The 25,877-nt window shown below is 53.3% G+C and overlaps 2 protein-coding genes across 3 annotated transcripts in view; one reads left to right on the forward strand and one right to left on the reverse strand.

Annotated features, from left to right (window-relative positions):
- The window catches only part of BRD3 (bromodomain containing 3), a 37,755-nt gene extending 31,417 nt beyond the window's left edge, over positions 1-6,338 (reverse strand). The window contains exon 1 of one of the 2 annotated variants that reach the window (XM_055351477.2): positions 6,169-6,338. The gene's annotated coding sequence lies outside the window, so the exon portion shown is untranslated. The remainder of the gene's footprint in view (positions 1-6,168) is intronic. The other variant, XM_055351478.2, reaches the window with a different exon arrangement.
- Positions 6,339-16,304: 9,966 nt separating this feature from the next.
- Positions 16,305-16,994, forward strand: LOC129524725 (ADP-ribosylation factor 4-like). Its single transcript, XM_055351479.2, has one exon. The coding sequence runs from the start codon at positions 16,305-16,307 to the stop codon at positions 16,764-16,766; it is 462 nt and encodes a 153-aa protein (XP_055207454.1). The 3' UTR covers positions 16,767-16,994.
- Positions 16,995-25,877: the final 8,883 nt, after the last annotated feature.

A 25,877-nucleotide genomic window follows, 5' to 3' on the forward strand; every position in this document is an offset into this window, starting at 1 on the left:
CCAGAGCCAGCTTGAACAAAGCTGCACATCCATGCCAGACTCACCGCCAACACCCCACAGCCCCAGAATTCTCGGGATAATGCTGGGAGCAGTGCTGTGATCAGCTGTGGCAGGAGGGAGCTGAGTCTGTGAGAAGGGATCCCAGCCTGCTGCCCCCACAGCCCCATCTAACCCGGCCAACCTAGCACCTGTCCCCAGGCGGCCAGAGGGGCCTCCCCGGCCCACGTGGTGACCAGCGGCCACCCTCCAGGACTCGGGAAACTGGATCTGTCAGGGCAGGGCTGCCTTCAGTGACAGACGGAGCCAACTGCTTCCTTCTATGGAGCCAGGGGAGAAGTCGGGGGTTGGGGGCCCCCCGTAGCCCTGGAGGAGCCCTGGGGAGGGCAGCTGGGCATCGTGGGCCCCACCCAAGCAGGCACGGCCAGCCCTGGCGCCTACTCCCCAGGGGGATCTGCCCAGTGCCCTGAGCCCCCCATGCACAGTGCACCTGCTCTCCTGCAGCTGCCTGGCTGCCTGGAGGGCCCGGCTCTACAGGCCCAGCCCTGTCCCGGGGCGCTTCAGCGGACTGGTGGGGCTGTCCTGGGGCATGGCCCCAGACACACTGGGCAGGTGCAGCTGCCAGCAATGCCTCTCCCGTGACTGTCCCCTGCACCCCACAGTTCTCCCCACTCTGCACCCACCAGTGCCTTCTAGACCTAAGACCTCATATGCCTCCTGCTTTCTGAACCCAGGGCCTGTGCTTCTCCATGGCCCCACGGCCCTGGGTGAGCGGCCTCTCTGAAGGTTTCCCTTCCTGCCATGACGCCCCTACAGCCTTCTGGCCACAACCCGTCACCTCTTCCAAGCTCCGTCCCCACCCGCCTCTCTACCCATTCCTCGAATAGAGAGGACTCAAAGGACGCTCTACCCCCGTGGGACCCTCACGAGGCGCGTGAGGAGGCCCGACCCTCCGTACACGCTGGGAACGAGGAAGTTGGCCCCACAGACACTGGTCGGGCCCTCCCAACCCCAGGCCACCGCCACATAGTCAGGGTCTCCCACGGGTCTGGGAAGGGCAGGAGAGCCACGACTCAGGCAGGGGACTCTCTTCAGAGGGGCAGTGAGTGAGGACAGCACCTGGCCCTTTAGAGGGAAGAAGACACCGTGCTCTTAGAGGGACACAGCCTCAGGGTCAGGCCCTGGTGCTCCGCACTTCCTAAAACAAAGCTGCGGCAGGCCCACCTAGCATCCAACTGTCTGCTCCGTCTCCTCTCAGCCGGCCTGACAAGAACCAAACTCACAAAACACCCCGGCCCCAGGAGACAGGCCTGGCCTCACTGCTGTCCCACTCAGCCATGCCAAGCCAGGACAAGGGGCCAGCAGGGCCGCAGCTCTCAGACCATCCCCTTGGTTATTTCGTCTATGTTCTCTGCTCACCCCCAACCACAAATGCCGAGGACTGCAGGACGCCCCCAGGCCTGTTGCCGGGACAGACCGGAGGCAGAGCTAAGAGCAAAGCCCGGGCATGCAGCACATCTGTCTGTGAGTCCACAGCCCACAGAGCCACCATGCTTGACCCTTGCCTCCTACCCAGCCCCTGGCACCAGCGAGGGCCTGGTCAGCATACCCAGGGCTCTGTCCTGTGGTGTGGGCAGATGGGGGCGGGTGGCACCCTGGACCCACAGGCTCACACAGCTGCCCCTTTGCACATTTTGCTCCTTGTGGGATTGTCAGGCCAAGGCTCCAGGGATGCATGGCACAGGGAGGGCATCCTCTCAGCCGCTTATAGTAGATTCTTCCTTCTGCCACATGACAGGTTATAGCTACAACACTCAGCACTCCTGCAGGGGCCGGGCACCTCACACAGATGCATCTGTGCCTCATCTCGGTCAGTGCTCACACGGAGGCTAAGGCCGTCCCGCCCCAGAGTCCCACAGCTCCCAGGTACCGACTCTTAGTCCCAGGTCCTCACAGGTGCACTGAGGGCACTCCCTCTGCCCCAGACTCCAGGCCTGGCCAGCAGCCGCCTCTGCAGATCACACCCGAGTCCACTGGGTGCTTTGCAAAATGCTGCAGCTGGTTATCAAGCCACACTCAGAAAGATCCAGCCGGCGACTCCTGAACATCACTGCACCCTCAGCGGGACACTTTTCCAAGTGGCTGGAAAAGTTGTCTCCCACAATACCGGGTTAACTTCTGACGAACTCAGTACCTTGGGGGCCTGCGGCAAGGAGGGGGGCGGGGGCATGTTCCACGCCCCATCTTCCCAACACCAGGCTCCGAAGGCCCCGTGAGGAGGCAGCCTGCGAACTGACTCTCAGGGAACAGCCACAGACTGGTGCGAGACGCAGACAGCCAACAGCACGGACACGACAGGGTCCGAGCCTCCAGCCACACGCACAGGTCCTGTCTCCACTGCGAGCTCAATCAGGAGTGGCCAGAAGACTTACAATTTAAACCACCAACAGGTGAATGGCCCAAAGTGACACTTTCTCTTTAAAAGAGCTCTCGGTCAGGCATGGTGGCTCACACCTGTAATCTCAGCACTTTGGGAGGCTGAGATGGGTGGATCACCTGAGGTCAGGAGTTCAAGACCAGCCCGGCCAACATGGCGAAACCCCATCTTTACTGAAAAATAAAAAAATAAAAAAATAGCCAGGCATGGTGGCAGGCACCTGTAATCCCAGCTACTTGGCAGGCTGAGCCAGGGAGAATTGCTTGAACCCAGGAGGTGGAGGTTGCAGTGAAGGGAAATCACGCCATTACACACCAGCCTGGGCAACAGAGTGATACTCTGTCTCAAAATAAGTAAATAAATAAATGAGCTCTCAAGTATCTTGGCCGAGCATGGTGGCTCACGCTTGTAATCCCAGCACTTCAGGAGGCAGAGACGGGTGGGTCACTCACGGCCAGAAGTTTGAGACCAGCCTGGCCGACATGGTGAAACGTCATCTCTACTAAAAATACAAACAAACAAACAAATAAGCAAGCCTTCAAGCCTCTCAGATGGCAGGAGCCCAGGAACCAGAGCAGGGAGGCCCGGGCACAGGGGCCCATGATGTCTGTGCCCATGATTTCACAGGAAGGAGAATAGGCAAAGAAAGCCCTATGCTCCGCCACCAGCTGGGCACCTCTACAAGGTGGCAGTACCAACAAAAACACAGGAGCAAGGCCATTCTTGGCAAACGCTGACCCAAATGCACCTGGCACCCCATCATGCTTTGCTACCTGTGCATCTCTTCTGCTCCAACAAGGGGGCGGAGCCACAGGGGTCGGGAAGGCCCAAGGCAGACCCGCAAGTTCCAAAACCTTTTACGGCAAGAAGCCTTGCATTCTACCTTGATTCATCCAGTTACCTTCTAGCTTCAACCAGATACTGGCTTCGTGATAGAAGGGACCTGCCGGCTAGGCACGGTGGCTCATGCCTGTAATCCCAGCACTTTGGGAGGCCAAGGCAGGTGGATCACGAGGTGAGGAGTTCGAGACCAGCCTGTCCAACACAGTGAAACCCCGTCTCTACTAAAAATACAAAAAATTAGCTGGGCGTGGTGGCGGACGCCTGTAATCCCAGCTACTTGGGAGGCTGAAGCAGAAGAATTGCTAGAACCCGGGAGGTGGAGGTTACAGTGGGCTGAGATCGCACCACTGCACTCCAGCCTGGGCAACAATGCGAGACTCCATCTCAAGGAAAAAAAAAAAGGAACCTGCCTAGGACAGGAACCCCGTCAGGTCAGTTATACTTTGATGACCGGTCAAGGAAGCAAGAGGAGGATCCTCTGACCAACTGCGTTAACTGCTTTGAAAACCAAGAGACCCGAAGCACGACTTCAGGCATGCCCCCACCTCCCAGGCAGCAACGCTGGGAAGGGTAGGCCCCGGTTCCCCATACCCCGCCCCGGTACTGTGTGTATCCACAGCAAAACATGGCTCTTCCCATCGACAACTAGGCATAGCTGTTGGTTTTGTGCCAATCACCCCACTTGGGAAACTGAGCCACCATGCCTCAGGGAAAGTGGTGGCACTTCCTGGTGGCACCAGGAATCGCACAAGGCCATCACTGCCGCCTGGTGCACAGGGCTCCCGCGGCTGGCATCTCCAGAGCCTGGAGGAAGAGGGCAGAGGAAGGTAGCACCGGCTGCAGCAGGCCTGGCTGCTTCGCTCTGCACACCCCCACTTTCACTTTCTGGGTATGACTACTTCGGAGTGTAGGGCAGGCAGTGTTTGCAAGTCCCGTCCTTCATTCAAAGCTCACTCCTGAAGCAGGCGCGAGCTGTTGTCAAAGGAAAGTAATTACTCTACTTTCTAAAAACAAAACAAAAATAAAAATGGAGTGACTGCCCACTCGGAGAAAGCTTTTGAAATCCCTCCTCCCCGGATGTCCCAACGGCAGGGCTCAGGCTGGAGCTGCTCCCACAGTCTTTCCAGGCACCCGGTGCCCCGCTGAGGCACTGGGCCTCTGAGGCTACTGGGAAGGTCAGAAAGAAATGCCCCTCGCTCGCCTGCAGCCCGTCCTGTTACAGCGTGTGCCTTATCTTTCATGATCAGTAACCACCAGCACCCATCAAGTCCTCAACAGAGAAAACGGCAAACACAGACCTTTATTTGCAAATGAGAGGCTGCATCAGGGCTGCCAGGGAAGAACCCGGAGGGAGGGCTCCCTAACCCCCGAGGCCAGCCCCTTGCAGGGGTTCAGACCTTCCTTAGACCCCGTTGGAAGCCAGTTAACAAACTACTTTCCCCAGAAAAATGCCATACAACTTTGCATAGATTCCAGGATCTCCCCAGGGCTACTACCTGGACCCAGGAAAAAAAACCCCTCCATTTTAAAGAAAAGAGTAAGGGGAAAAGCCTACAAAAGAGCAGGGTAAAAAGAAAACTCTTTTCCTCTTCTGTTCCTTCGTGTCACAGGGTAGGGCGGGGGAGGACGGGACACACGAAGCTGCCTCTTGCAGTTCCAGCCCAATTACTCTGCCCACCAATGCACTACAGTCTCCCCTCCTGGTTAACTTTTGCAGACAATGACCAAGTTTAATGTAAGGGGGAGAAATCCCAGTATCTATTTCTGAGCAGAAAGCTTTCAACCAAAATTAAGGATCGCAACCACTCAAGGATTGGGTCGAACGGAGGAACCCACACGATGGACGCCGGGTCCCTGCCCCCGGTGGGTCTCGGCGGGCCGAGTTCTCGCCCTCCAGGGAAAGGAGGCCGCGCGAAGCCCCCATCCCGGCCCTGCCCCCGAACGAGCAACCGGTGGAATAAGACTTCCCGCACGCCCCAGCTTTATTCACAGAGAGCCCACCAGGGCCATGTGGGTGTACACGGTTCGGGGTGCGCATTTCTCCCCGGATGGGCTTGTATCACGTTGTCACTCCGGCGCCTCCCAAAAGTGGGAAGGAGGGGAAGCACCCCCGTCCCTCCCGCTCCAACTCGCCCTCGCCCGGATTAAGCGATTTTCAGGCTGATTTCAAAACGGGAACTGGGTCTCCCCCTGGTTTAGGTGCAATAATCCGGCAACTCAGGGGGGCTCAAAGTCAGCTCCGGGCCCGTAACTCTGGGAGGAGGCCGCGCAGAGCCCAGGGCCGAGCCCGGCCTTGCCCCCCGCCCCGGCCGCGGCGCGCGGCGACGGTCCCCAGGCGCGGGCCCCAGCAACGGCTCGGGAGCGAGGCCGGCGGGACAGGCGCGGGGAAAGTGGCCCCGCGGAGCGCACGGCCACAGGCCGGGGCGGCCGCGCGCACCTTCCCCCTCCGCGTCCTCCCTGGGTTCCCCCTTCGAAAGATGGCGGGCGGAGGAAAGGGGGAAAAAAATCCCTTCCGTGAGGGAGGGCGCGCGGAGGCCGGGCTGGCTCGGGGCGCCGGGCCGCGCCAACTCCGGGCTGCGCGCCCCGGCCGCAGCGACGCCCCGAGTCCGGGACGGAGGCGGCCAAGCGGGAGCGGGAGGAGGGGAGCGGAGCCCGCGCCACCGCCGCCGCTACCGCCGCCGCGACCCCGGGCGGCCGCCGCGCTTTGTTGCATCGTGGCCGCGCACAAAGGCGGCGGCGGCGGCGGCGGCGGCCCCGGGCGCCCGGTTCACCCGGACGCGCCGGCAGACTGCGCGGGGCGCTCGGGGCCGCGCTCCCCGGCCCAGCCCGGCCCGCCGCCGCCCGCGCCGCCCGCCGCCCCGCGCGCGCAAGGAAGCAAGAGAAAGGCGTACTTGGCCTCGCGGCTCCGGCGGCCGTCCCCTCCCGGCCCGCGCGGCCGGCTCCTCTTTGGCTCGCCGGCCCCGGCAGCATAATAGACGCGCCGGAGCCGAGCAGGGCTCATGCGCTGCGCCGCGGCGCCTGGCGGGAGTCGTAGTCCGCGGCCGGGCCCGCGCCGGGGCCGCCCAGGGGAGGCCGCGGGCGCGCGGACTACATGTCCCGGCCCCGCCGGCGCCGCGCCCCGCCCCGCGCGCCCCCGCCCGCCCCGCCGACCTGGCCGAGAGCGGGCCTGGCCCGGGGGGCGCGCGGGGGCGGGGTTCGGCGCCCGCCCGGCAGGGCAACAACGCTGGGACCCCGTGGGCCGTTCCCCGCCCGGGCCCGCACGGCTCTCCCCACCCCGTGTCGGGGACAGCGCCTGGCGGCGGATTTTCCGGTGCCCCAGGACGGCATGGAAGAAGCGGGAACGCAGCCAGCACCGCAGCCCCCGTGCGGGCACCCCGAGGCCCGCGGGAGCTACCCTCGAACCCCGGCCGCGCACGGGCGGGGCGGCGCGCACCTGCCGGGAGCCCGTGTTTGTAAACAAACCGCGCGCCTAATTAGCCTGGCGGGAGCGCGCGCACGGGGCGGGGGGCGGGGCGTCGGTGCGCGCGGGCAGGTCGGCCCCGCCCGGGGAGGAGCCGCGCTCTGCCGCGCCCTCCGTGTCACCATCTGCCCCACCCCTGACTTGCTGGGGCGCGGGCGCCCAAGTTCGCTGTTGCTGGAGAGGGCGCCAAGTCCCCAGAGCTGGCGAAGAGTTAGGGGTGTTTCCAGCTCTGCCTGGGGACCTTCTCGCCCCAAGCCCCGGTTTCCCCATCTGCCCAGTGAGGGGCAGGAACTAGATACCAGGTTCCCAGCCTGAGATTCCGGGAGAGGGCCACCCCTGGCCCTTTTTCTGTATCTTGAAAGGTTCAGCCCGTGGACACGTTTTGCATCTTGTTTTGGGTGATGACAACTCGGGTTTACACATAAGTTGTGGGGGGGGGGGGTTGTTTTTTTGGTGTTTGTTTTTTTTTTTTTTTGAGACGTTAGTTTCGCTCTTGTCACCCAGGCTGGAGTGCTGTAGTGTAGTGAGTGGCTCGATCTCGGCTCACTGCAACGTCCGCCTCCCGGGTTCAAGCCATTCTCCTGGCTCAGCCTCCCGAGTAGCTGAGATTACAGGCACCCGCCACCACGCCCGGCTAATTTTTGTGTTTTTTAGTAGAGATGGGGTTTTACCGTGTTGACTGGGCTGTTCTCAAACTCCTGACGTGAGATGATCCGCCCACCGCGGACTCCCAAAGTGCTGGGATTACAAGCGTGAACCAACGCACCCGGCCACATAAATCAATTTTAATCCAGCTGTAACTTAAGGTGGTTACACGTTGTGTACATTAGACCCCAATAAAAACGTCAAAAACAAAACGAGGTTCCTTGGTGCCTGCTGAACCTGCCAACTGCAAGGTCGAGTTTCCTTGTGTGGGCTGCACCCACCCCAAGCCCCTGGGGTCCCCAGGTGTGTTCCAAGTTGAGCAGCAGCTCCACTGCCTGAAATGCACACATCTATGCAATATTCACAAAGTGAGTGCCAGCACAGAGACAATTCATCCCCATGCACACCCAGAAGGCAGGTGTTCTGTTCCAGGCTGACAGGTAAGGAAACAGGCTCAGTGAGGCAAAGGGTCCTGCCCAAGGTCACAGAGCCAATTTGCAGGAGGGCTGAGACCCAAAGCCCCGGGGTCTTAGGAAGAGTTTGCAGGGGAAGCCAATACCTTTCCCAATCCTGTCCCTCTGTTTCTGCTGGGAGCCCAGGACCTTCTCACACTCCAGGGCAAGGCTCTAGGACAAGGTTCCAGCCTTGCCTTTCTAGTTGGCAAAATGGACAAAGTGCAGTCCTCAGGCGCCGGAAGGTCGGGGAGGGGGAATATGAGAGGTGAGGATCTGCAGGCAGGTCCCTTAGAACTACCATCCTGGTTGTGTCCCCACACCCCCGGTGCAGTTCCTCAACCTACAGGCTTCTGTGTTAGCCACCTTGGAGGCTGCAACCCATTCCTGCTGTCTGCATCTCATCTCCTTGGGTATCTTGAGCACTCTGACCACCAGGATGGCCACCTCACCACTTACACAGACCCCACTGCACTCCTCCCAAGGCTAGAACAAAAAGCCTTTCCGCCTGGTCTTGACCTCAAGGAACCCAGGTACATGCACACAGCAGGCTGCCCTGACCAGCCAGTGTGTCTGAGGCTGCTGACCAAATGCCCCCAACCCTTATGGGCCTCCCACTGCCCTAAGATGACCCCCAGGAATATGGCAGGAACCCAGGCGCTCCCTGGGCACTGGCTCTGATGGAAGCACCAAGGTCCCCTTCTTTCCCTTCCCACTGCTCACCCACTCATGAGTGGCCCGGATGGCTCCATGGAGCCAACTTTCCCGAGGCTGGAGAAGTCTCTAGGAAGCAGAATCTGTAAGGGAACAGGACAGAAACTCTCATTTGAGTATCTCAGCCCCTGTGCTACTATCTCTGAAGACTAGTTTAGGGGCCACAGTGGCAAACAGCTGAAAGCCAGCAGGGCTGCCATTGAGAAGGGATTTGGGGTGGCTCTGCAGTCCCCTCCAGCCCCTAGCAGCCCATCATCCTCTGCCTTCCTAGCCTCAGGCTCTTGGAATTTTAACCTCTGGTACTGCTGAATTTCCCAAGTGAAGCCACTTAATCTCCCCGACCCAGGTTTCCTCCCCTGTCACAGGAGGATAAAAATAGAACCTGATCCCGCAGCTCTGGGAAGGGAAGGGGGCATGTGCAAAGGTTGGGGCTGTGATCGGGAGCAGGCTGCTGCCTTTGCCTCCTTGGCCATCACTCACCTCTCTACCTTCACGTTTTACTTCCTGAGCCTCCTTGTGGGCTGTCTCACGGCTCCATGAGAGCAGAGCACTTTGTCCATGAGGTATCCCTAAACATCCTTCAACAGTATCTGGCACCTAGTGGGTGCTCAATACATAGCTGTTGAATGAATAAATGTTCTCTTCTGCACCTCTGTCCTGCCCTCCAGCCTCCATCTGTAAACCTCAGTGTAGCCCAAGCTCTTCCAGTGAAGCAGCCACCTGCTCACATCTAAAGGAGGCCCCAGAGCCAGGCCCCAGCCAGTACAGGAGCCAGGGCCTCAGCTGCCTCCTCCTCCTCCTCCTTCACCCACAATGCCCCTTAAGGCAGCAGTCCCCAGCCTTTTTGGCAACGGGCCAGTTTCATGGAAGACAATTTTTCCACGGATGAGTGAGGGCGGATAATGGTTTTGGCATGAAACTGTTCCGCCTCAGATCATCAGGCATTAGATTCTCATAAGGAGCTCACAACCTAGATCCCTCGCAGGCGCAGTTCAGAGTACGGTTTGCGCTCCTGTGAGAATCTGATGCCGCTGCTGATCTGACAGGAGCCGGAGCTCAGGCGGGAATGCTGGCTCACAAGTGCTCACCTCCTGCTGTGCGGCCCCGTTCCTAACAGGCCACGGACCAGTAACAGTCCAAGGCCCAGGGGTTGGGAATCCTGCCTTAAGGCACAGAGCAGTTACCTTATGGCACTGAAGTTTATACATCAGTTTCTTGAAAGTTTCATTATCATGTGTCTTTCCCCAGGATTGACCAGCTCTCAGCACAACTTTTTAAGAAAATGAATTTCTGTCTCCACCAAGCAGAGGCTGGGCTACAGAGAACTCTGGAGGGTGGAGGAGCAGAGGTTTTTAATTATACAATGATTTAGTGCCTACTATATGCCAGGCCCTGAGTCAAGAGCCTTATGTACACCATTTTACTGAATCCCGGAACAGTTCTATGACGTAGGGATGATTATGTCTACTTTACAGGTGAAAATGGAGGTACAGTGAGGTTAAATTACTAGCCTGAGCCATGAACCCAAATGTGGGTTCATATTTCACTTATAAAATATATTCCAGAAGACTGCACCTTGGTAAGGGAAGGTGAGGCATTAACTTGAGGAAGCAAATGCCCAGATCTAAGTTCATTAAACTTCTCTTAGAAAAGAGTGGGAGGCCGGGCACCGTGGCTCATACCTGTAATCCCAGCACTTTGGGAGGCCAAGGTGGGCGGATCACCTGAGGTTGGGAGTTCGAGACCAGCCTGACCAACATGGAGAAACCCTGTCTTTACTAAAAATACAAAATTAGCCAGGCGTGGTGGCTCATGTCTGTAATCCCAGCTACTCAGGAGGCTGAGGCAGGAGATTTGCTTGAACCCAGGAGGCAGAGGTTGCAGTGAGCCAAGATCGTGCCATTGCACTCCAGCCTGGGCAACAAGAGCGAAACTCTGTCTCAAAAAAATAAAAAGAAAAGGGTGGGGAGCCCCATGGAAAGGAGGGAACTTGGAGTTGAGTCTTCTCACTTTCCTGTTCTTCCTGTCCCCAACATGGAAAATTGTTTGCACAAAAATCATAGCAAAGTCCTTAAAGGCATAGAGTGGAAAGGTCTCCGGTATAACCTGGGAGCCCCGGTGAACAGGGAGAGAGAGCTGTGCTGCAGCTGCATAAATGTGGTTGCAGAAAGACAGTCAAAAGGAGGCAGGCAGGACAAGAAGACAGGTGGGCCGGGCTCAGGGGCTCACACCTGCAGTCCCACAGTTTGGGAGGCTGAGGTGGGGGATCGCTTGAGCCCAGTAGTTGGAGGCCAATCTGGGCAACAAAGTGAGTGCCAGTATCTACGAAAAATCAAAAATTTAGCTGGGTGTGGTGGTGCACAACCTGTGGTCCCAGCTACACAGGAGGCTGAGGCAGGAGAGTCGCTGGAGCCCAAGGAGGTTGAGGCTGCAGGGAACTGTATTTGCGCCACTGCACTCCAACATGTGGGCGGCAGAGTGAGACCCCTGTCTGAAAAAAAAAAAAAGGACAGAAGAGGTGACCCCCACTGAGTCTTAGTCTTCACATCTGTAAGATGGGTACAATAAATACTTACTCTGCTGGGCGCAGTGGCTCACGCCTGTAATCCCAGCTCTTTGGGAGGCTGAGGCAGACAGACCACAAGGTCAGGAATTCGAGACCAGCCTAGCCAACATGGTGAAACCCCATCTCTACTAAAAATACAAAAGTTAGCCAGACATGGTGGTGTGCACCTGTAATCCCAGTTACTCGGGGGGCTGAGTCAGGAGAATTGCTTGAACCCAGGAGGTGGAGGTTGCAGTGAGCTAAGATCACGCCACTGCACTCCAACCTGGGTGACAGAGCAAGACTACGTCTCAGAAAACAAAAAACAAAACAAAACAAAAAAACAGGCCGGGCGCGGTGGGTCATGCCTGTAATCCCAGCACTTTGGGAGGCCGAGGTGGGTGGATCACCTGAGGTCGGGAGTTTGAGACCAGCCTGACAACCTGGAGAAACCCTGTCTCTACTAAAAATAGAAAATTAGCCGGGCATGGTATCTCATGCGTGTAATCCCAGCTACCCCGGAGGCTGAGGCAGGAGAATTGCTCGAACCTGGGAGGCGGAGTTTGCAGTGAGCCGAGGTTGCACCATTGCCCTCCAGCCTGGGCAACAAGAGCAAAACTCGGTCTCAAAAAAAAAAAAAACAAAAAAAAAACCACTTACCTCATAGGATTGGCGTGAGGATAAATGAGGTAGGAATACTCTCTCGTAGCTAGAACATTCATTCGTTCGTTCACTCCAGAGGTATTGATGGAGTTTCTATGCTCTCCCCTCCTGACACTGCAGATTCAACAGTGAACAAGACAAAGCCTTAGCTGTTGTGGAGCTGACCCCCTCCTAGGGACAGACAGACAATCATAAATTACTAAAACATACGGTGTGCCTGATGGTGTTCAGTGCTAGGGAGAAAAGGCAGGCAGGAAAGGGAGCCAGGGGGATGGGCTGATGTGGTCATGGCAGCTATATATGGGTAATAAATATCGTGGGTAATTTTATTTTTCTTTTTGATCATTGGTTTTTTTCCACTTTTCTGTGGCAGATAGGTATTACTAGGTAATCAAAATTGAGTTTGGTTTTAAAAATCAGTCATCATGATGTAATGGAGACAGAGCTGGCCTGGAAGGTCCTATAAATCTCTTGGGATCCTTGCTTAATTTGTAGGTGTCCTTGGCATTCCTGAAGCTGATGGTTTACGAGATGATGTGCCAGCCCGTCTTGGCTTTGCCATCCACAGGAAGGCTTTCTGCATTGCTGTCCTGGGACACCATGGCCCTCTCTGTGTTCCCTCCTCATATCCCCAGCCACAGAGAAGGAGCCCCAAGACAATAAAATAAGTGTGTTTAAAAGGATTAAAAACGCTCTCCCTCTCCCTCTCCCTCTCCCCATGGTCTCCCTCTCCCTCTCTTTCCATGGTCTCCCTCTGATACCGAGCCGAAGCTGGACTGTACTGCTGTCATCTCGGCTCACTGCAACCTCCCTGCCTGATTCTCCTGCCTCAGCTTGCAATCGCAGGCACGCGCCGCCACGCCTGACTGGTTTTCGTATTTTTTTGGTGGAGACGGGGTTTCGCTGTGTTGGCCGGGCTGGTCTCCAGCTCCTAACCGCGAGTGACCCGCCAGCCTCGGCCTCCCGAGGTGCCGGGATTGCAGACGGAGTCTGGTTCACTCAGTGCTCAATGTTGCCCAGGCTGGAGTGCAGTGGCGTGATCTCGGCTCGCTACAACCTCCACCTCCCAGCCGCCTGCCTTGGCCTCCCAAAGTGCCAAGATTGCAGCCTCTGCCCGGCCGCCACCCGATCTGGGAAGTGAGGAGCGTCTCTGCCTGGCCGCCCATCATCTGGGACGTGAGGAGCCCCTCTGCCTGGCTGCCCAGTCTGGAAAGCGAGGAGCGTCTCTGCCCGGCCGCCATCCCATCTAGGAAGTGAGGAGCGCCTCTTCCCAGCCGCCGTCCCGTCTAGGAAGTGAGGAGCGTCTCTGCCCGGCCACCCATTGTCTGGGATGTGGGGAGCGTCTCTGCCCCGCTGCCCCGTCTGGGATGTGAAGAGCGCCTCTGCCCCGCCGCCACCCCGTCTGGGAGGTGAGGAGTGTCTCTGACTGGTCACCCCGTCTGAGAAGTGAGGAGCCCCTCTGCCCAGCAGCTGCCCCGTCTGGGAAATGAGGAGTGTCTTGGCCCGGCAGCCGCCCTGTCTGGGAGGTGGGGGACAGCCCCCGTCCGGCCGCCGCCCTGTCTGGGAGGTGGGGGGCGCCTCTGCCCAGCCGCCTCATCTGGGAAGTGAGGAGCCCCTCTGCCCGGCCGCCACCCCATCTGGGAGGTGTACTGAACAGCTCATTGAGAACGGGCCATGATGACAATGGCGGTTTCGTCGAATAGAAAAGGGGGAAATGTGGGGAAAAGAAAGAGAGATCAGATTGTTACTGTGTCTGTGTAGAAAGAAGTAGACATAGGAGACTCCATTTTGTTCTGTACTAAGAAAAATTCTTCTGCCTTGGGATGCTGTTAATCTATAACCTTGCCCCCAACCCCGTGCTCTCTGAAACATGTGCTGTGTCCACTAAGGGTTAAATGGATTAAGGGCAGTGCAAGGTGTGCTTTGTTAAACAGATGCTTGAAGGCAGCATGCTCCTTAAGAGTCATCACCACTCCCTAATCTCAAGTACCCAGGGACACAAACACTGCGGAAGGTGGCAGGGCCCTCTGCCTAGGAAAACCAGAGACCTTTGTTCACATGTTTATCTGCTGACCTTCCCTCCACTATTGTCCTATGACCTTGCCAAATCCCCCGCTCCGAGAAACACCCAAGAATGATCAACAAATACTAAAAAAAAAAAAAAAAAAATTCACTAGAGAAATTTCATAGCATATTTGAGAAGACAGAAAAAATAATCAGCAAACGTAAAGATAAGTCAATTGAAATTACGCAATTGGAGGAACAGAAAGGAAAAAAGAATAAAGAAAAAAAGTAACAAAGCCTTAAAACTGTGGGACACTATCAAGCATACCAATATATGTACAATGGGAGTCACAGAAGAAAAAGAGACAGTAAAGAGGAAAGATTATTTCAGTGAATAATGGCCAAAAATTTCCCAAATTTTTGGTGAAAGATATGAATCTACATATCCAAGAAACTCAAAAAAGTTTTTTCAAGGTGAGATAAACTCAAATAGATCCATACCAAGCTACATTATCATCAAACAGTTGAAAGATAAGAAGAAGGCTGGGCATGGTGGCTCACACTTGTAATCCCAGGACTTTGGGAGGCTGAGGCGGGTGGATCACCTGAGGTCAGGATTTTGAGATCAGCCTGACCAGTATGGTGAAACCCTGTCTCTACTAAAAATACAAAAATTAGCCAGGTGTGGTGGCGGGTGCCTGTAGTCCCAGCTACTCAGGAGACTGAGGCAGGAGAATTGCTTGAACCCAGGAGGCAGACGTTGCAGTGAGCCAAGATTGCACCGCTGCACTCCAGCAGCCTGGGCAACAGAATAAGACTGTGTCTCAAAAAAAAAAAAAAAAAAAAAAAAAGACAAGAAAATCCTGAAAGTAGGGAGAGAAGCAACTCATGTACAAGGGATCCTCAATACAGTTAACAGTGGACTTCTCATCTGAAATCACAAAGGCCAAAAGGTAGTGGGATGATATACGCAAAGTGCTAAAAGAAACAAAAAAACTTGTCAACCCAAAATTGTATATCTTGCAAAACTATTTCTCAAGAAAAAAGGAGAAATTAAGACATTCCCAGATAAACAAAAACCAAGATGTTTACTTCTAGTAGACCTGCTATTTAAGAAATGCAAAAGGGAGTCAGTCAGGCTGGAATAAATGAACACTGAACAGTAACTTGAATCCATGTAAAGAGATAAAGAATAGGATGGGTGCAGTGGCTCATGCCTGTAATCCCAGCACTTTGGGAGGCCAAGGTGGGCAGATCACAAGGTCAGGAGTTAGAGATCAGCCTGGCCAACATGGTGAAACTCCGTCTCTACTAAAAATACAAAAATTGGCTGGGCATAGTGGTGTGCACCTGTAATCCCAGCTACTCAGGAGGCTGAGGCAGGATAATTGTTGAAGCCAGGAGGTGGAGGTTGTAGTGAGCCGAGATCGCAACACTGCATTCCGGCCTGGGCGACAAAGTGAGACTCCGCCTCAAAAAAGAAAAAAAAAAAAAAGAGATAAAGAACACCAGTAAAGGTAATTACATATGCAAATTTAAAAGTCACCATTAATAATACATTTTTGGTTAGTAACTCTTCTTTCCCTTTCAAATGATTTAAAAAATAACTACATAATTGTAAATATATGTCAATGCACACACAATGTATATATATATATGTAATTTTTAATCAGAACAAGATGGGGGATGAGCCAATATATGAGCAAAGTTTTTGGATACTGTTAAAATTAATCAGAATTCTGTTATGAATTAAGATGTTAATTGTAATCCCTAGGGCAAATAATTTAAAAAAAAACAAAATATATATTAAAAGAGAAGGAAATCAAAATGGTACACCTCCAAGTATCCAACGCAAAAGAAGCAGTGGAGGGGGCAGGTGTGGTGGTTCATGCCTGTAATCCCAGCACTTCGGGAGGCTGAGGTGGGAGGATCACCTGAGGTTAGAAGTTCGAGACCAGCCTGGCCAACATGGTGAAACCCTGTCTCTACTAAAAGTACAAAAATTAGCCAGGCGTAGTGGCGGGCACCTGTAATCCCTCCTAACTTGGGAGGCTGAGGCAGGAGAATCACTTGAACCAGGGAGGCAGAGGTTGCAGTGAGCGGAGGTCATGCCACTGCACTCCTGCGTGGGCGACAGAGTGAGACCCCCTGTCTCAAAAAAAAAAAAAAAAAAAAGAAGTAGTGGAGGAACAGAGGCATAAAAAAAGTTAAGACACTTGGGAGTTGCTGCAGCTGCCGCATGACATGATGCAGCCAAAGCCTAAAGGCTAGAGCTGGAGCTGCCTTGCCAGTGGCCCAGAAGGTCCTCTCCCCGAGAATTCGTGTCCTGGAGCTTCATTAGCACAGCGGCCAGTGAGGTGTTCCTGCCTCCCTCTTTCTTCCTCCGCTCTTTCTCTTCTCTCTTGTTCAGTTTGCCTGGGAGCACGTAAGGAGAAAGCAGGGGGCTGCCCCAAACCGCTTCTGCTTCTGTTCATTGCAAGTGGCACTACCACCATGGGCCTCACCATCTCCTCCCTCTTCTCCTGCTTCTTTGGCAAGAAGTAAATGCACATTTTGCTATTTGGATTGGATGCTGCTGGCAAGATGACCATTCTGTATAAACTGAAGTTAGGGGAGATAGTCACCACCATTCCTACCACTGGTTTTAATGTGGAAACAGTAGAGTATAAGAACACTTGTTTCACAGTACGGGATGTTGGTGGTCAAGACAGAATTAGGCCTCTCTGGAAGCATTACTTCCAGAATACCCAGGGTCTTATTTTTGTGGTAGATAGCAATGATCATGGAAGAATTCAGGAAGTAGCAGATGAGCTGCAGAAAATTCTTCTGGTAGATGACTTGAGAGATGCAGTACTGCTTTTTGCAAACAAACAGGATTTGCCAAATGATATGGCCGTCAGTGAAATGACAGATAAACTAGGTCTTCAGTCTCTTCATAACAGAACATGGTATGTTCAAGCCACTTGTGCAACACAAGGAACTGGTCTGTATGAGGGACTTGACTGACTGTCAAATGAACTTTCAAAACGTTAAATGAAACCGGATGTCTAACCAAGGACTTGTTTGATAAAATTGGTCTAGGCTTCTTACAACAAAATTAGTTTGTATCTTGGTTATTAAACAGTATCTGGGACTGGTTTGGGTAGAATATTAAACTTATTTTGTTGCCAATTATTGTTTACCAAGTATGATGTTGCTATTTAGCAATGTGCTTGGTTTTAAAGAAATCCTCCTGGGAAAAAAGTATCCTCTTTTAATTTTACTTCCCATAAGCCTAATTGCCTGGACATAGCTATTGTGAAACCTTTAAATAAATCAATTTTGAGTGTTAAAAAAAGGGATATTTAGAAAACAAATAGAAAAATAACAGAAGTAAATACTTCTGCATAAATAATTATATTAAATCTAAATGAATTAAATTCTCCAAGTAAAAGGCAGAGACTGACAGAATGGATTTTTTTTTAAAAACCAGGATCTAACTATATGCTGTCTATATATAAGATATTCACTTTACAGTCAAAAAATAAAATAGGTTAAAAGTAAAAGTACGAAAAAAGATATTTTATGTAAACAGTAACTAAAAGAGAGCTGGCCTGGCTATACTCATATCAGACAAAATATGGTTTAAGACAAAAATGTTTATAAGAAACAAAGACATTATGTAATACTAAAATACTCCATAAATTAAAAATATATAACAATTATAAACATCCATGCACATAACAACAAAGCTGCAACACATATGAGCAAAAACTAACAGAATTGAAGTGAGAGACATTAGTCCAACAATAATAGTTGGAGACTTTAACACTCCATTTTCTCTTCTTTTCCTTTCTTTTCTTTTTTCTTTTTTTTTTTTTCCAGATAGAGCCTTTGTTGCCCAGACTGGAGGGATCTTGGCTCACTGAAACCTCTGCCTTCTAGGCTCAAGTGATCCTCCCACCTCAGTCTCCCAAGTAGCTGGGACTACAGGTGCGTACCACCATGCCTGGCTAATTTTTGTGTGTGTATTTTTTGTGGAGATGGGTTTTGCCATGTTACCCAGAATGGTCTCCAACTCCTAGGATCAAGCAATCCACCTACCTTGGCCTCTGAATGTACTGGGATTACAAGCAAGAGCCACTGCACGTAGCCAGCACCCCACTTTCTTCTTGTTGTTGTTGTTTTGTTTTGTTTTGTTTTTGTTTTTGTTTTTCTGAGATGCTTGCTTTGTCACCCAGGCTGGAGTACAGTGGCACATCTCGTCTCACTGCAACCTCTGCCTCTTGCGTCCCAACAATTCTTCTGCCTCAGCCCCCTGAGTATCTGGGACTATACACATGAGTCAACACAACTGATTACTTTTTGTATTTTTAGTAGAGACGGGGTTTCACCATGTTGGCCAGGCTCGTCTTGAACTCCTGACCTCAAGTGATCCACCCGCCTCAGCCTCCCAAAGTGCTGGGATTACAGGCATAAGCCACTGTGCCTGGCCAGCCCCCAAAATTTATATGTTGAAGTCTTAACCCTCAGTACCTCAGAATGTGACTGTATTTGGAGATAGTGTCTCTAAAGAAGTCATTAAGTTAAAATAAGATCATTAAGGTGGGCCCTAATCTAATATGACATGTGTCCTTATAAGAAGAAAAATATCTAGACACAGACAGTACAGAGGTGAAGACATACGGAGAAGATGGCTGTCTACAAGCCAGGGAGACAGGTCTCATAAGAAACCAATCCTGCTCTCGCTCTCCCTCTCCCTCTCCCTCTCCCTCTCCCTCTCCCTCTCCCTCTCCCTCTCCCTCTCCCTCTCCCTCTCCCTCTCCCTCTCCCTCTCCCTCTCCCTCTCCCTCTCCCTCTCCCTCTCCCTCTCCCTCTCCCTCTCCCTCTCCCTCTCCCTCTCCCTCTCCCTCTCCCTCTCCCTCTCCCTCTCCCTCTCCCTCTCCCCTCTTTCCACGGTCTCCCTCTGATGCCGAGCCGAAGCTGGACGGTACTGCTGCCATCTCAGCTCACTGCAACCTCCCTGCCTGATTCTCCTGCCTCAGCCTGCCGAGTGCCTGCGATTGCAGGCGCGCACCGCCCCGCCTGACTGGTTTTCGTATTTTTTTGGTGGAGACGGGGTTTCGCTGTGTTGGCTGGGCTGGTCTCCAGCTCCTAACCGCGAGTGATCAGCCAGCCTCGGCCTCCCGAGGTGCCGGGATTGCAGACAGAGTCTGGTTAACTCAGTGCTCAATGGTGCCCAGGCTGGAGTGCAGTGGCGTGATCTTGGCCCACTACAACCACCTCCCAGCCGCCTGCCTTGGCCTCCCAAAGTGCCGAGATTGCAGCCTCTGCCCGGCTGCTGCCCCGTCTGGGAAGTGAGGAGCATCTCCGCCTGGCCGCCCATCGTCCGGGATGTGAGGAGCCCCTCTGCCTGGCTGCCCAGTCTGGAAAGTGAGGAGCGTCTCTGCCCGGCCGCCATCCCATCTAGGAAACAAGGAGCGCCTCTTCCCAGCCGCCATCACATCTGGGAAGTGAGGAGCCTCTCTGCCCGGCCGCCCATCGTCTGAGATGTGGGGAGCACCTCTGCCCTGCCGCCCAGTCCAGGATGTGAGGAGCGTCTCTGCCCGGCCGCCCCGTCTGAGAAGTGAGGAGACCCGCTGCCTGGCAACCGCCCCGTCTGAGAAGTGAGGAGCCCCTCCGCCCGGCAGCCACCCCGCCCGAGAAGTGAGGAGCCCCTCCGCCCAGCAGCCACCCCGTCTGGGAAGTGAGGAGCGTCTCCGCCCGGCAGCCACCTCGTCCGGGAGGGAGGTGGAGGGATCAGCCCCCCGCCCGGCCAGCCACCCTGTCCGGGAGGTGAGGGGCGCCTCTGCCCGGCCACCCCTACTGGGAAGTGAGGAGCCCCTCTGCCCGGCCAGCCGCTCCGTCCGGGAGGGAGGTGGGGGGGTCAGCCCCCCGCCCGGCCAGCCAACCCGTCCAGGAGGGAGGAGGGGGGGGTCAGTCCCCCGCCCGGCCAGCCGCCCCGTCCGGGAGGGAGGTGGGGGGGCCAGCCCCCCGCCCGGCGAGCCGCCCCATCCGGAAGGGAGGTGGGGGGGTTAGCCCACCGCCCAGCCTGCCGCCCTGTCCAGGAGGGAGGTGGGGGTTCGGCCCCCCCGCCTGGCCGGCCACCCGGTCCGAGAGGTGAGGGGCGCCTCTGCCCGGCCGCCCCTACTGGGAAGTGAGGAGCCCCTCTGCCCGGCCAGCCGCCCCGTCCGGAAGGGAGGTGGGGGGGTCAGCCCCCCGCCCGGCCAGCCACCCCGTCCGGAAGGGAGGTGGGGGGGTCAACCCCCCGCCTGGCCAGCCGCCCCGTCCGGGAGGTGAGGGGCACCTCTGCCCGGCCGCCCCTACTGGGAAGTGAGGAGCCCCCCCCGCCCGGCCAGCCGCCCCGTCCGGGAGGGAGGTGGGGGGGTCAGCCCCCCGCCAAGCAAGCCGCCCCGTCCGGGAGGTGAGGGGCGCCTCTGCCCGGCCGCCCCTACTGGGAAGTGAGGAGCCCCTCAGCCCGGCCAGCCGCCCCGTCCGGGAGGGAGGTGGGGGGGTCAGCCCACCGCCCAGCCTGCCACCCTGTCCGGGAGGGAGGTGGGGGGTCAGCCCCCCGCCTGGCCAGCCGCCCCGTCCGGGAGGGAGGTGGGGGGGTCAGCCCACTGCCCAGCCTGCCGCCCTGTCCGGGAGGGAGGTGGGGGTTCGGCCCCCCGCCTGGCCAGCCGCCCCATCCGGGAGGTGAGGGGCGCCTCTGCCCGGCCGCCCCTACTGGGAAGTGAGGAGCCCCTCTGCCCGGCCAGCCGCCCCGACCAGGAGGGAGGTGGGGGGGGTCAGCCCCCTGCCCGGCCAGCCACCCCGTCCGGGAGGTGAGGGGCACCTCTGCCCGGCCGCCCCTACTGGGAAGTGAGGAGCCCCTCTGCCCGGCCACCACCCCGGCTTGGAGGTGTACCCAACAGCTCATTGAGAACGGGTCATGATGACAATGGCGGTTTTGTGGAATGGAAAGGGGGGAAAGGTGGGGAAAAGATTGAGAAATCGGATGGTTGCCGTGTCTGTGTAGAAAGAGGTAGACATGGGAGACTTTTCATTTTGTTCTGTACTAAGAAAAAATTCTTCTGCCTTGGGATCCTGTTGATCTGTGACCCTACCCCCAACCCTGTGCTCTCTGAAACATGTGCTGTATCCACTCAGGGTTGAATGGATTAAGGGCGGTGCAAGATGTGCTTTGTTAAACAGTTGCTTGAAGGCAGCATGCTCGTTAAGAGCCATCACCACTCCCTAATCTCAAGTACCCAGGGACACAAACACTGCGGAAGGCCGCAGGGTCCTCTGCCTAGGGAAACCAGAGAACTTTGTTCACTTGTTTATCTGCTGACCTTCCCTCCACTATTGTCCTGTAACCCTACCAAATCCCCCTCTGCGAGAAACACCCAAGAATGATCAATAAAAAAAAAAAATAAAAAAAATAAAAAAAAAAAAAAAAATAAAAAATAAAAAAAAAAAAAAAAAAAAAAAAAAAAAAAAAAAAAGAAACCAATCCTAGGCTGAGCACAGTGGCTCATACATGTAATCCCAGCACTTTGGGAAGTTGAGGCAGGAGAAGTGCTAAGGCTAGGAGTTCATGACCAGGCTGGGCTATAAATTAGACTCTGTCTCTACAAAAAAAGTTTAAAAATTAAGTGGTCATAGTAGGACACGTCCGTAGTCCCAACTACTTGGGAGACTGAGGTGGGAGGATCACTTGAGCCCAGCAGTTCAAGGATGCAGTGAGCCTTGATCACAGCATTGTGCTCCAGCCTGAGTGACAGAAAGAGATGGAAGGAAGGAAGGAAGGGAGAGAGGGAGTCCCTGCACATGCTCTCTTGCCTGCTGCCATGTAAGATGTGCTGTTGCTCTTCCTTTGCCTTCCTCCATGATTGTGAGGCCTCCCCAGCCATGTGGAACTCTGAGTGCATTAAACCTCTTTCCTTTATAAATTACCCAGACTCAGGCATGTCTTTATTACCAGCATGAGAATAGACTAATACAGTGTGGTACTGGCACAAGCATAGACATATAGATCAATGGAACAGTATTGACAGTCCAGAAATAAACCATATATCTGTGGTCAATTGATTTTTGACAAGGGCACCAAGACTATCTAATGGGGAAAAAATAGTCTTTTCAACAAATGGTGCTATGATAACTGCATATTCACATGCAAAAAATGAAGTTGAAGCTGGGTGCAGTGGTGCACGCCTGTAATCCCAGCACTTTGGGAGGCTGAGGCAGGTGGATCATTTGAGGTCTGGAGTTCAAGACCAGCTCGGCCAACATGGTGAAACCCTGTCTCTACTAAAAATACAGAAATTAGCTGGGCATGGTGGTGCATGCCTATAATCCCAGCTACTTGGGAGGCTGAGACAGGAAATTGCTTAGAGCCTGAGACACAGAGGTTGCGGTGAGCCAAGATTGTGCCACTGCACTCCAGTCTGGATGACAGAGTGAGACCCTGTCTCAAAAAAAAAGAATGAAGTTGGGCCAGGTGAGGTGGCTCATGCCTGTAAGCTCAGCACTTTGGGAGGCTGAGATGGAAGGATTGCTTGAGTCCAGGAATTTGAGAACAACATGGGCAACATGGTAAGACTCCCCATCTCTTTCAAAAAAAGTCTTTTAAAAAAGAATGAATGTGGACCCTTATCTCACACCATATATAAAAATTAACTCAAAATAGATCAAAGACCTACAAGTAAGAGTGAAAGCCAGCCGGGTGCGGTGGCTCACGCCTGTAATCCCAGCACTTTGGGAGGCTGAGGTGGGCAGATCACGAGGTCAGGAGATCGAGACCATCCTGGCTAACACAGTGAAACCCCGTCTCTACTAAAAATACAAAAAAAAAAAAAATTAGCCTGGCATGGTGGTGGGCACCTGTAGTCCCAGTTACTTGGGAGGCTGAGGCAGGAGAATGGCATGAACCTGGGAAGCGGAGCTTGCAGTGAGCCGAGATCATGCCACTGCACTCCAGCCTGGCCGACAGAGCGAGACTCTGTCTCAAAAAAATAAAAATAAAAATAAAAGAGTGAAAGCCAGGCTGGGCGTGGTGGCTCACGCCTGTAATCCTAGCACTTTGGGAGGCTGAGGCGGGTGGATCATGAGGTCAGGAGTTCAAGACCAGCTTGGCCAATATGGTGAAACCCCATCTCTACTAAAAATAAAAAAGTTAGCCAGGTGTGGTGGCACATGCCTGGAATCTCAGCTACTTGAGAGGCTGAGGTAGGAGAATCGCTTGAACCTGGGAGGTGGAGGTTGTGGTGAGCCCAGATTGTGCCACTGCACTCCAGCCTGGGCGACAGAGCAAGACTCCATCTCAAAAAAAAGAAAAAAAAAAAAAGAGTGGAAGCCATAAAACTCTTGGAAGAAAACATGGAGGTAAATCTACAAGACCTTGGATTTGACAATGGATTATTTGGTACTAAAGTAAAAGTTCAAGCAACAAAAGAAAAAATGGATACATTTGACTTCATCAAAGTTAAAAACTTTTGTGCATCATATCAAGAAAGCGAAAAGACAACCCAAAGAATAGGAGAAAACATCAACAAATCATATATTTGATAATGGCATAGTATCCATAATATATAAAGAATTTATACAACTCAACAGCAAAAAAAATATGAAAAGATGCTCAACACCATGAGTCATCAATGATGTACAAAATCAAAGCCACAGTGAGATTCCACTTAATACCCAGCAGGATGGCTGTAATTTTTGAAAAAAGGAAAATAAATGTTGGCAAGGATGCGAAATAATTAGAGCCCTCATGTATTGCTGGTGGAAATGTAAAATGGTACAGTCACTGTGGAAAACAGCTTGGCAGTTTCTGAAAAAGTTAAACATGGAATTACCATATGACCCAGCAATTCCATTCCTAGGTATACACCCCAAACAACCGAAAGCAGGTGCTCAAATAAAAACTTGTAAGAATAAGAACTGTTCATAGCAGCATTATTTGTAATAGTCAAAAGGCAAGAAAAAACAAATGTCTATCAGCCAATGAATGGATAAAGAAAATGTAGTATATCCTTATACAACAGAGTATTAGTCATAAAAAGGAATGAAGTACTGATACATGTTACAACATGGATGAATCTTGAAGATATTAGGGGCTACATGAAAGAAGCCAGAAACAAAAGACCACATCTTGTATGATCCCATTTATATGAAATGTCCACAAGAGGCAAATCCACAGAGACAGAAGGCGGATTAATGGTGGCTCACATCTGTAATATCAGCATCTTGGGAGGCCAAGGCAGGAGGATCAGTTGAGTCCAGGAGTTAGAGACCAGCCTGGGCAACAGAGTGAGATGCTGTTTATCAAAAAAAAAAAAAAATTAGCCAGGCATGATGGTCCATGCCTGTGGTCCCAGCTACTCAGGAGTCTGAGGTGGGAAGATTGCTTGAGCCTGGGAGGTTGCCAGGGGCTGGGGAGAAGACAAATGGGAGTGAGTGTTAATGGGTACTGGGTTTCTGTTTAGGGTAAAGAAAATGTGCTGGAATTAGGCAGAGGTGATGATTGCTCAACATTGTAAATATGCTGGAAGTCATTAAATTATACACTTTAAAATGGTTAAAATGGCAAATTTTATGTTATGTGAATGTTACATCCATAGTAAGATTTTTAAAATTTATTTTATTTTTAGAGACAGGGTCTCACTCTGTCACCCAGGCTGAAGTGCACTGGCACAACCATGGCTCACTACAGTCTCGACTTCCCAGGCTCAAGCAGTCTTCCAACCTCAGCCTCCTGAGTAGCTGGGACCACAGGCATCCACCACTATGCCTGATTAAATTTTTTTTTTTTTGAGAGACAGGGTCTCACTATGTTGCCCAGGCTGGTCTCTAACTCCTGGGCTCAGGTGATCCTCCTGCTTTGGCTTCCCAAAGTGCTGGGATTACAGATGTGAGCTGCTACGCCCGGCCCAATAATGATAATTTTTAAAAGCCGCTGGCTCACCCTCATTCTGATGGCTAGTTGTCTGGAAGAATGAAGAAGGGAAGGAGATGGTTTCACCCTTGGGAGACACCACCAATCCAAGGCTCTTTAGAAACAGTGGGGCCCTGGAAAGGTTAGCAGTGGGGAGGTGGAAAGAGGTTAAAACACAGAGAGAGCAACCAGCGGAAAAGAATGTGTCACCTACAAAAGAATGGCAATAGAGCCAGGCGCGGTGGCTCACGCCTGTAATCCCAGCACTTTGGGAGGCCGAGGTGGGGGGATCACGAGGTCAGGAGATCGAGACCATCCTGGCTAACATGGTGAAACCCCATCTCTACTAAAAATACAAAAAATTAGCTGGGCATGATGGTGGGCGCCTGTAGTCCCAGCTACTCAGGAGGCTGAGGCAGGAGAATGGTGTGAACCCAGGAGGCGGAGCTTGCAGTGAGCCAGGATTGTGCCACTGCACTCCAGCCTGGGCAACAGAGCGAGACTCCGTCTCAAAAAAAAAAAAAAAAAAAAATGGCAATAGAATAGCAGCAAGGCTGTCCATAGCAGAAAAGGAAGCCAGAGAGAAAATAACTGTCTACCTAGAATCCTCTAAATAGTGACACTATTGTTCATGAGGAAGGGCAAAATAAAGACTTTTTCTCAAACTGCCATGAGAGCCCTTCGCAGAAACTGACCTCACTCTGAGGCCCACTCGAATTGACGCTTCAAAAACAGATGTTGAACCCTGAGAAGGAATCATGAGTGAGGAAATCAGAAGACATGTGGGTAATTGCAGATGAGCTTGGACTGCAGATACCATATATGGTAGGTAGAGACTTCAGGTTGACCCCAAATGCTCATGCACCCCCTTTCTCAGTCATCGAGTCCCCGATTTCTACTGGATGTGAGGCCTGCCCAGATAAAGACTACCTTTTTCAGACTCCCTTGCAGGTGGGAGTGGCCAATAGGGTAAGAGTAGATTTGGTGTTTGTATCTCTGGGAATGATCCATCATTCTCTCCTCCCCTAATACTGCTGGAATGGGGCCAGAGGGCCATGCTATAGCTTGAAGGTGTCCCCTCCCAGGCTCCAGCAATCTTCCTGCTTCAGCCCCCCAAGTAGCTGGGACTACAGGCACATGCCGCCACACCATCTCTTTAAAGCAAATCCCCATCTGTTTTT

The sequence above is a fragment of the Gorilla gorilla genome, chromosome 13 (genome assembly GCF_029281585.2).
Source record: "Gorilla gorilla gorilla isolate KB3781 chromosome 13, NHGRI_mGorGor1-v2.1_pri, whole genome shotgun sequence".
Lineage (NCBI taxonomy): Eukaryota > Metazoa > Chordata > Mammalia > Primates > Hominidae > Gorilla > Gorilla gorilla.